The sequence below is a fragment of the Papilio polytes genome, unplaced genomic scaffold, assembly GCF_000836215.1.
Source record: "Papilio polytes unplaced genomic scaffold, Ppol_1.0 DF821289.1, whole genome shotgun sequence".
NCBI lineage: Eukaryota > Metazoa > Arthropoda > Insecta > Lepidoptera > Papilionidae > Papilio > Papilio polytes.
This window is the reverse complement of record NW_013527915.1, coordinates 2,477,826-2,488,946: the sequence shown is the minus strand read 5'-3', so window position 1 is coordinate 2,488,946 and position 11,121 is coordinate 2,477,826. Positions and strand designations below refer to the sequence as shown.

The 11,121-nt window shown below is 32.6% G+C and overlaps 2 protein-coding genes and 2 non-coding genes across 5 annotated transcripts in view; 1 reads left to right on the top strand and 3 right to left on the bottom strand.

Annotated features, from left to right (window-relative positions):
* Positions 1-259: 259 nt before the first annotated feature.
* LOC106109089 lies at positions 260-2,121 on the bottom strand. The gene is made up of 3 exons (XM_013290492.1): positions 2,035-2,121; positions 1,776-1,931; positions 260-1,423 (listed from the first exon to the last, which is right to left on the bottom strand). Exons 1-3 carry the CDS (start codon positions 2,080-2,082, stop codon positions 260-262), a joined length of 1,368 nt encoding a protein of 455 aa, XP_013145946.1. The 5' UTR covers positions 2,083-2,121.
* A 277-nt stretch (positions 2,122-2,398) lies between these two features.
* Trnaa-agc lies at positions 2,399-2,471 on the bottom strand. The gene has a single exon. It is a non-coding gene; the product is annotated as a tRNA-Ala (tRNA).
* Positions 2,472-2,695: 224 nt separating this feature from the next.
* Positions 2,696-2,768, top strand: Trnaa-agc. Its single transcript has one exon. It is a non-coding gene; the product is annotated as a tRNA-Ala (tRNA).
* A 70-nt stretch (positions 2,769-2,838) lies between these two features.
* The window catches only part of LOC106109384, a 39,047-nt gene continuing 30,764 nt past the window's right edge, over positions 2,839-11,121 (bottom strand). The window contains exons 2-10 of one of the 2 annotated variants that reach the window (XM_013290863.1): positions 8,501-8,566; positions 8,083-8,221; positions 7,285-7,415; positions 6,625-6,734; positions 6,069-6,214; positions 5,225-5,432; positions 4,590-4,646; positions 3,807-3,923; positions 2,839-3,649 (exon numbers count right to left, since the gene is read on the bottom strand). In XM_013290863.1, the coding sequence (XP_013146317.1) occupies positions 3,532-3,649; positions 3,807-3,923; positions 4,590-4,646; positions 5,225-5,432; positions 6,069-6,214; positions 6,625-6,734; positions 7,285-7,415; positions 8,083-8,221; positions 8,501-8,566 (1,092 nt within the window). In that variant the 3' untranslated portion in view covers positions 2,839-3,531. The remainder of the gene's footprint in view (positions 3,650-3,806; positions 3,924-4,589; positions 4,647-5,224; positions 5,433-6,068; positions 6,215-6,624; positions 6,735-7,284; positions 7,416-8,082; positions 8,222-8,500; positions 8,567-11,121) is intronic. The other variant, XM_013290864.1, reaches the window with a different exon arrangement.

Genomic DNA, 11,121 nt, shown 5'->3' with positions numbered 1-11,121 from the left:
TTATGTACATTTTAATATAGTCTTGTTAAATTAAAGTGTTTGAATTTAGTGTTTTCCCATATGAAATCAATTTTAAAGGCCTACATTTCCATGTTTTACTTTGTATAAATAAAATATAGTAATAAAGAGTAATGTGGATATGTTATTTGTGAATTGTTAATTCGCTTGTTTTCAGTCATAATTAAATATTTACAACATTTATTTGGTAATGTTTTATTTCCTTTATTGCAACATTTTAGGTTAGATTTTGAGGTTATGTCTAAAAACGATTTGAATGTTTTATTTTGAAATATTCATTCTCGTCGACTTGTCGTATGAATTTGATATTATCAAACCAAGATAAATCAATGTTTATATTGTTTTTTACATTTTGTTTAGATTTTGATTTCTTAGCTTTCGTTGTTTCGCAACTTTTATTTACTCTCTTTACTTTTTTGGCGTTGTTTTCTACAGTTTTTATTGTTTTTTCCTTAACCTCTGATTGTTTGTTAGTCTTTCGTTTATTCTTTGGTTTCTCAGGCAGATTCTTTCTTTCATCTGCATTATTTTTATTTTTTGTTATTACATTATGTGTACAATATTGAATAGATATGTCAGGTTTTGTTTCAAGTTTATGTGCTGTTTCTTTTGGTTTCCCTTCAGCAATAAATGTTGCGTCGTTTTTGGAACTTTCAGCCGTTTTGTTTTGAGGCTTTAATATTATGTTAAAATCACTAGGCTGGATATATTCTACATTTGTACCAACTTGAGTTTTCAATGGCTGATCTTGTAAAATCCTTATATTTGTTTTTGAATTAACATATTCATTATTCATAGATTTATTATATTTGTCTTTATTGTTAGGTTCGTCTTGTATATAAGCTGCTTTATTAATCTTTAGCTGATTGAATTTCTGTAAAACGTCGCACTTACTAACTCTTTCCGGTTTATCGGCTTTTACAACGGGTTTTAGCGTCGTTTTGTTTGAAATAATTTGCCCTTGACTATAAATAAATGATTTATTGTAAACTGACTTTCTTAAATCTAAAGGTCCGGTAGAGGTTATTTCTAAAGTTTTAACTGCATTAATTAATATATCTCGAGTTGAAGTTTGTGAGTTATGAATGTTAGTGTTTGCATGTTCAGGTATAATCATATCTCCTACTTCCATGTTTACGTTTCTGTTAGAATATGGTAAATCCTCGGTACCCTTTTTACTCAAATGCGTTAAATCACATTGATTTTCGTTGGGAATTGAGTATTCGTTTCTATCTTTTTTATTAGACACTTCAGAAATAGGTAACGTAGTATTAATTTCATGTTCTTTATTATCCGTAGTTTCCACTTCTATACTATTATGAACTTTGTCGTTAATACTATTGTCTATAATAGAATCTTTATCAGATATTATAGAATTCATAAATCTTGTCAGTTTTTCTATTACCTTAAAAATACAAACCATTTCGGTAAAGAATAAAAGTATTATGTTAACTCATCTAACGGAGTATAATCCAAATTGCAAAGAGATCCAGTTTTTTCAAAAACAACATAAAATAAAATGGTAATTTATCAGAAATATGACACCTGACAAAACAAGAATCATACAAACGTACTGGTACTTCCAATTCAAAGCTTAATATTCGGTTTAAATCAGAACAAAAAAGCACTATTGATTGTACCTTTATTTTACCACTTAGAGATCTTCCTTAGACCTTTGAGATCGCTTCGAAAGTCGATAAAATGTCAAGCTAACGAAATAACAGCTTATTTTAGCTGAAAAGAATATGTAAAAATACCTGAAGATATTGGGCATTCCCATCACACTGGGGCTCATAAGAAGATATTTCATCGAGGTAAGTTTTCGCCTGTGTGATACTAACCGTCTTTTGTTTGTAAATATAGTTATCGACTGTCATACTGATTTTTATTAATCTAGACTTTATAGTATTCATCTGAAATCAAAGTTGTGAGATACAGCATGAAATAAGAAAAATCTCAATAATTATATGGTGACACAAGGATTGAAATTTTAATTGTTAAATTTAATTCACATACAAGTAGAATTTTGTCTTTATCGACTTTGCTACACTTATTTCGTGGCATGTTAATATTAAACACTCAAAATTTCAAATAATAATTAAAATTACATTCACTTAATTTTTTTACTTTAAAATGTCATAGAATTTGTAGCAATGTGTAAAATAATTTTTCCCGCTCTTATTTTTTTTAATTTCTCGGTGACGTAAAAGACAAAAGCTGATGTTGTTCGGCCGTTATTTGTACTTCTAATTTTATTTGACCTTATTCTTTGTTTTGTATTTTTGTGATCTATGCAATTGGAGTAGAGTTAAAGAATCATTTTTTTTTCAAGTTTTTGTCACTTTGTTAAATTTAATTCCAAACAACAAAATAGTGATTTTGGAGGCGCCGGGTATCGATCCCGGTACCTCTCGCATGCTAAGCGAGCGCTCTACCATCTGAGCTACGCCCCCGACATGAAAAGATTTTAAAATTAACAATTTATATTTCGGGACGAGTTTTAGTTTATTGTGGACATTAAATACAACCTTGTTCGCTTGACTTAAAGGTGTATGTGTCTTGTACAATTTATCATACGCGGTATTTAGATCACGCAATAAGTGAAAGTAAACGTGATCTTGGATTCAAAATGCGTAGACGGCAGTATTTAATGTTTGTTTTAGTTTATTTTGTATCAGGGGGCGTAGCTCAGATGGTAGAGCGCTCGCTTAGCATGCGAGAGGTACCGGGATCGATACCCGGCGCCTCCAAAATATTTTTTTATTAAAAAAAAAAAGAGTAGTAAGAACTTGTTCAATTAAAATTAACCAAAGAAACACATTTCCTGATAATATTTTATTTATTTTACAAAATATTTAACACTACATAATCTGGCGCTGTTTACTTCATGGCAAACAGGACTTTATAGACCTACGAAGAATTTGAGTATGATGTTTCCACTTATAAATAAAATTTAAAACAGAAATTATTAATAATATATACAAATGTACAATAATAAAAATAATATGCTGTCATATTTTTAAAATTGCTTGAATAAAATTGAGATAGGGTTTTGTTTCTTTTTTTACTTGCCACAAAACTATACCGATGGAACAATTATTTAATTAAAGTGCCTTTTTGTAATGATTGCAATTTAATTGCAACGCAATTTTAATTTAATAATGCAATTTAAATTGGGTCGAGTCTTATACAAGAAGTTAATTTGAGATAAAAAAGTTACTTCAGTGCATTTTGTTTTTTGAATTATTTTAACTGTTATTTAATCATTTATTAACGGATATCGTTCATCATAAAAAATACTGCAATAAATTTTGATTGTGTAAAAGCTAAAATAATTAAAGATCATTATTTTAAAAACCATTTATCTCTAAAAGATTTCTGATCGAGTTTTCATTAATTTCAACCTTCTATGCGCTAAAGAATAAGTGACAGATAATAAAAATAGATTTTTTTACGTAATTTTTTTGTAATGGTAACATTTTACATAATCTGTGACGCAGAGAACGCGCGATTCTAGTAGCAGCGACATCTATGCTTGGGGCACTTCGGAGGGTAGACAATGCAGAGGTCCATGCAGTAAACATCGGCGCCATCGCGTCCTTCCAATTCACCTATCGCTTCACATACTTGTCTGTAAACAAAAATGCATAACAATTAGTTGCACAAATATTTGTTAGCCCGTAATTAATAATTCCATCATGTCAGTCATCTATTTTAGTTGTGCTTTGGGATCTGAATAAACGGCTTGTTGAGACAAAGACTGTTTATGAGATATACAGTATACATACGGGCACTGGCACAGAGAATCAGGACAGTTGGGTGGGTACCGCAGACAGTTGGTCTGGCACCAGTTCAGCATTCCAGGGATGACTCGGAATCCATCAGATGGTACGCACACTTGGTCTCTGTGGATTAACACAATTAAATTAAAAGATTTTTTTCTTGTTAATTGTTATATAAATATTTTTATTTTTACATCTTATTGCTTATCCGTAACCATATTTAACCTGAAAAAGACCTGAAATATTACATTTTTATATTTTAACGACCAACGTTTTGTAAATAACATGTTACATAAGAAAATCATTGGCTGAGAGACTCTTTAAAGTAGCTCATTTAAAAAAAAAAGAACTATCGCGATCGGATACACATATTGGCAAATTTAAAGCTACGTTTCTTATTTTATTAACGATTACTACTTAATTATATTTTAATATAATACACGTGTTAATATTTTTTACAACGAAGCTTCTGTACATTGTGAGTAGGACAATATACATTATGAGTTACCACAGCCGACACCCACAAAAACATATGTCTCTCTCTCTCATACTCTATTCTTTTAAAGTTTATAAGTGGGATGACAATAAGTTTTCGTGTTGTAACAGTGTAAACTCACAATACAAAACATTCACGGTTAGTCACATTTGTATACACGAGAGACATTTTGTAAGTACAAAACGGACAAAAGGAGGTTTTATTCACAACAGACATTCCGTACTAGATACAAAGTACTCCGACACCAAGTGGGTAGGCAGGCACCCACAATCACCGAATAAACTGAAATATACCTAATAATTGGCGGACCAATGTATAAGTCCTCCTCCGTCGGACTGTCAATATCGTTGCTGAAAGAAAATTGATCATATTTTACAGTGCTGGTTATACACTTGTCCACATATAGTTGTTATAGCATTTGATTACATTTTACCTAATCACACGTAACGGTGCCTTTTTGTAATCCTTTCGTAAATCTCTGAAATATTAAGCGTAAATATGATATATGTGTAACTTATAATATATAGCATACATAAGTTAATAATATAACACGATAAATAGTTTTATTTAAACAGATAAAAGATACATAAATTATTTAATAAATAATACAAAACAATCAATAGAAATTGTGACTTGCAAACCAGAATAGTTACATTTGTCTTTTATTGTCGTAAATAAGCAGAAATATTTGTGACCGATATGTTGTTAATATTGGATGTTTGTAAAGGTAGAGGAAGACTGAAGAGAGTATGGATGGATTGAAAGACGATACGCATAAGAAAATATAACGACTCATAAATATGTATGAAGGAGCACATACATCTAAAACATCAAAAATGTTTAAAAAACATCAAAACACTCAGAAAAATCTAAAGAGTTGAAAGAAGTTCATAACATAACACAAACTATACACATTTCAGTCTCTCACCTGACGACCAAGGGGAAGACATTCTGCGGCATATGGTAGTCCCTGTAGTAGAGGAGGAAGGGATTGTCTCTCCTCAGGTCTCCAGCGAAAGCAGGAGGGAGACCTCCGGTACTCGTGATGACGCTGACGTCGGCACAATTCCTAAACGTCTCTGAACGACCGCATCCAACCGCTTCCGTGCCGTTCGGACAGATACCCCACATGTTACCTACAAGTTATTAATAAGAAACAAATTAATCCAAATAATTTCCTCTTCCCGCTGGATTACCCGTCAGACTAGAAAAGTAAAAAACGTTAAAACCAGTGGAAGACATTTTTTTTTTTTTATAACATAAGGTGGCAAACGAGCAAGCGGCCACTAGAATCCGCCAAAATGGCGAGGCGACCGCTGCCCATAGACATCCGCAATTGCAGATGCGTTGCCTACCCTTATACGACGGAGGAGGAGACGCACATAAAGAGGATATTTCCCCTTCCTATGCATCTCCTCCACCGTCAGATCCACTTCCCCTTCCCAACCTCTCCTTATAAGAAAAGGATGGTAAAGAGAAAGGGACTTAAATTAGGCCTCCGGCACCACACTCATCAGACGAAACACGGAATTGCTTCCATTTCACGTCTGTCTTCTGTGTGGTCGTGGTATTACACCGAGCGTGCCGGCCCATTCGTGCTAAGATGTTAAAGCGGGCACTACCACTGTTAAGTTGAGAATGGTTATTTTCTCGACAATCATGCTTGGATGATTAAATTCACATATAGTGTTCCAAATAGCGTAATACATCCAAGATTTTTTTTTATTTGTCGTTTAATCATTAGTGCAGCGGTTAGTGTGATTGTTGTGTACCAGTATGGTATGTCCACTGCAGTACGCATTGCGTGCAGGTGACGTATGGCGGCAGCCGCACACGGTACCGGAACGTATCCTTCTTGGCGGTGTCCAAAGGGATCAGAAAGCGGTCCTCGCGTGTACCAGATATGTACAGAGGGTATCTGCAATGATCAAAGACTGTGTTAAGACAAGTTTTTATTGAAGATTTGTTAAACATCCTGTATAGTTGAGATGCTAAAAGCCTTTTGATAAAATAATTTGATATCGTCTCTATAGACGATTGTTTTTCGGCCAATTCAACTGTCTAGTTGCACAACTAACAATCGAGTAGTGTGTGCACCTCCATTCAAGCGAATCAAAGTGCAACTAAACAGTTGTGCGATAGATCAGTCATAGTTTTTTACTGTGAAGATTTCAATACATTTTCAGAGAAGGTAACTAAGTATGGTTGTACCTTGTAACTGTTCTGATTATTTTATACTTAATAATACTTTGGTTTATTTTCTTAATTAAACCATTTAATAATTATGATAGATTTTTGTAGCTATTACAATTAAAACGTGAATATAACCTGTCGAAGCATTCTTGTGTCGCTTCTTGTTTAGGATTGTTGTTCGGGCACAGCTTCATTATGAATGTGCCGAGGTGATTGGCCGTCAGTTCTATTTCTATTTCGATTTCCTGTAATTAATGTAATTAAAGAATTATAAACTTCTATAGATCCAAACCGCTATAGCTTAATTAACAAAGTTGTGATTAGGGTCAATGATCCCTCTTTTTGCGAAAACATAATCTCTGTTTAGGTTATTTTTTTTAATTACCAGACACACATTTATCATTACCAATTATTACGAATCATGGACTTTTTTTTACATATTTAACATTCTAAGGCTCCCCTCAAAGTGCTTTAGTAATAGTGTTGACTGACTCAGATCCTTGTACATGCTGGATCATTAATGGTCCTTCGAGCCGTTAAATTAGGGCTTAACACGTTTAAAGCCGTAGAGATTTTTCTATTTTTCCGTTCCTGCGGTACCTGGTATAGCACACCTGTACATATATTTCTACATATATTTCTTATTGGCACTGTAAAGAGTATCAGGTTTTTTAGAGCTGGTTCGCATTGAACGTGTTAACGTACAAGTATTGTTGACGTGTAGAATGTTGTCTTTTAAATTTAAGAGTATCCCTTAGACATTTTTACGTAGTTCGTTCACTTATTTTTGCTCACCTGTCCGACGCTGTAGTGTCGTGTAATGATACCTTTCCCAAACATGCCGCCGGCCTCGTGCGGCCGCGGCTCGGTTAGGTGCTCCGCGTCCCCGCACACACCGCACTTCCCGCCGTTCTGCTCCCACTGAACTGAACGCACACCCTCTCAGTAACAAGCACAAACAATAAATACAGTGTGTTAAAGACTAGCTGTTGCTCGCGTTTGTACCTATTTATTGATGAAAGAATTTTCGAAATCGACCAAGTAGTTTTTAACTTATTTCAATACATAAAAATAAAAAAAAAACTCTGTAATATCAGTAGAGATTTATTGAAAAACCCTATCCTTACATAGCGACGATATAAGTACAAATCAAGTAGTACGAATCATAATAAAAAATAGCGATTACAAGATCTGGGAATAAAAAAAAACTTGTATGGATCAATACCAGAACATCGCGAACTTTTGTTGTGTTAGCGAGTTCAATAAACTTTACCTACATTATTTAACCGCAAGGCCTCACGAGTCATTAGTTTAATCAGGAAAGAACAAAAATATTTGCGCATGCGTTCTCTTTAAGAGGATATCGCTCCGAGAATAAACAAATAGACGAAAACACTCTGAGAAAACTATTAAAAATTATTTAAAGCTATTCAATCATTACACAGAAATGCATTTCTTAGATATATTACTCTGAACTTTAAACAAAGTAATTTGTTTTTAGTTCTTAGAGGCACATCATACACGATAAATCGTCAAATGAATTTGTAACAAAATGGTCCTTCGAGTCGGATAAATAACAAATGAGAAACTGACCGGCATACCCGCCGCAGAAGAGTTCATTGTCATTATAATTGACAGGATTGGGGAAACCAAACCGCCACATGGAATTGCGTGCTGGCGGATCCATCAGTCTGCCGTGACCCTCCGCCCCACGACGTGTACTGCCTAACATCTGGAATTTAAAAAAGAATTATAGGAGTTCAGGTACTTACGTTACAATCCATGATTAAGGGAAGTTTAACTATTAATTACACCTTATGTAATTAATCGATTAAACTATCGCACAACTGTTGTGTGTTTGTCGATTGTTTCGCAGCCAATCCAACTGTTTAGTTGCACAAATCAAGTATAGTGCGCACACCTCCATAAGCTCATTATATCGCGACTAAAAAGTTGTTAGTCAATGTTGTGTGCTCTTAATGTATGTAAAACTAAGTCGTTATTTACTTACTTGTAATAAAAATATCCAGTACGTAAGAAACGAAGCGCCACTGCCTTTATATCTTCTGATCTCCATCTGAAACAGAAACACTTTATTATCTTCTTCTTTTAATGAATAGTGGACCCTATCGTTATTTTGTCGATTTCGCCAACGTCAAGGTTGAAGATAATTGTTAGTATAAAAAACAGGATTAAAAATATGAATAGCAGCTAACTAGATAGACGGAATCAAGAGTGATTGATAAATGACCGGTAGCTGATATCAATCGAGGCAATAAAATATAACAACACAAATAGACACACTAATTAGATAATTTACATGTTTTAATTACAGTTTAATATAATTGGTAATTAAAAATTTTAACAAAACCTTAACCAGGGGGCTGTAAACCAAACATCAACAAATACAAAACACGTATAATAAGTATCTAGTAATTAATTTGGACGGAACCCTAAGAAAATCAGATACGGTACAAACATAACTGTCAATTAATAAATATAAATCAATAATTGACAGTTATTTTTGCTATTTAACACATTTTGAAGATGCAAATGTAGCAAATTATGATCAATTCTAAAATATAAATATGTTAATCGAAGGAGAATTTTATGTCTTGGAATTGGAAATTTACTATCCAATGGAAAACGATTATCATGAATTTTTAATCGTAATATGATATTTATTGGTGATGGCTTGATTTAAAATCAGTCTTTTTTACATATGTTTCTATATGACTGGAATTTAATTGGTAATGTTAGAAAATAAGGGCATAATGGAATATCTTGAACTTCAGTTTAACCGCGAAACCATTTTATGTGTTGCCCTTCCTTCCATTTTGTTTAAACCCGTGGCTAACTTCAAGACGTCACCTATCATGGCTGGTCGAATGCCCTTGTTAAAAGTTACGAAGCCCGTTTACGTGTTCTATTTTTGAAATCATTTAAAATCGAGTCAAACAGTAATTTTGTGGCAAACGGTATTACAAGAAATATGATAGTTTATGGCCATAAAATTTAGCAGAAACGGCTATAAAATTGAAATTTATGCATTATTTAAACATTCCAGTTGCCAGACGACTCCAGATTGTCATTTCCTTTCATAACAACGTCAACTCGCCCTGTGAACGATGACCTTTAGTGCCACTTCCATTTTAATTGGTTAATATCTCACTGTTTATTCCATTACTGTCCAACATTTTGTAATTAAACTCATAATAAAGGGTCGAGGAATTTTTCTTTTTAAAAACTACAATCGTATTTAACAGCTAGTTATTTTTTATTCGACTTTTGTATTGAATCATATAAGGAGGTTATTTACGATCGATAAGTAGCTATGATGAAGATATGCAACAATACGTGGAATTAAAAACAAAATAAAGCAAATAGATGTGACAGAAATAAAGAAAATAGTAGAATCAGACACTAGTGTAGGCTATAAATTATGCTTTTTATAGCTTTTTAAATTGGTATAACTTTTTATAGCTTTGCTAAAAATACCGCCAATTTTTTTGTTAACGTTAGTAATTGCTGTAGTTTTTTGTCTCATTTTTAGTGTAAGTCGAAAAGTTTTACGACCAGCTTTAAACGTGCTAATAAAGTTAACCAAAGTATTGCATTTGCATACAAATATATTTGGGTTTTAGTAGTTTACGCAACTTGCAAATATCTTTCTTCAGTTCAAGTACCATTCTATTGATAAACTGAGTATTTTTTCCTTATTCAATTTGATGTTGATATAATTGTACTCAGAATGGAATGCATTTAGACAGGGACTTAATTTTAAATTTAAATTTTAAGATTGCATTTGTTGATTTTATTTCGATGTATTGTTTGTGTCCGTCCTTCAAGTTACGTTAACAGGGTAGACAGATTGAATATAAAACAAAATTGTTATTGAAATTTTTGTATGTTATACCTTATACAAAACTATTGTTGGATCTTTAATTAGATTTATTGCTATTGTTAATTACAAGTCTTATTAGTAAGTAAAACTATATACTAAGTCACAGCAACATATTTGTTAATCTTCCGAAGTTTATTGAGAAAAAGTTCACTGCTAATATTTTTATTTGCATTACGTGTTCAATGTATTTTAAACTAAAATTTATTGATTTCATTATAATAATAAAACAGTTATAAAAACGTTTATCCTCTAGTATGATTTTCATTGTAATAAAAGTCATGTAATACTTAGTTATTTGCATGCATCAAGGTTCACTCATCCAAAGTATTCGTGTAATCTGCAAATGCGATTTTGTCGTATCGTTTGCATTGAATGGTGAATATAATACCCAACTTAATAACTTAATACCATTGTTGATACGTAAATAGTTACTTTATAGGCTATAAAATAAAATTGACTTTGATATGTCGATTGTTTAATGATGACACCGCGTAGGATTGGTGCAAGTTAACGATTGTAGCGGGAAAGATAAAAATTAAATAGAAATTAATCGCTTAATGCCACTACTTTTTTTTACAAAATGAATACTAAAGAGCCCTAACTAAAATTTGCTTGGGAATCTCGGTATGGACGTCTATAAAATAACAAAAAAGTTAAACGATTTAAATTTATATTAATTTTATCGTCTAATTAACACAAAGTCGCATTTTATTCAGTTCCAGTTTATC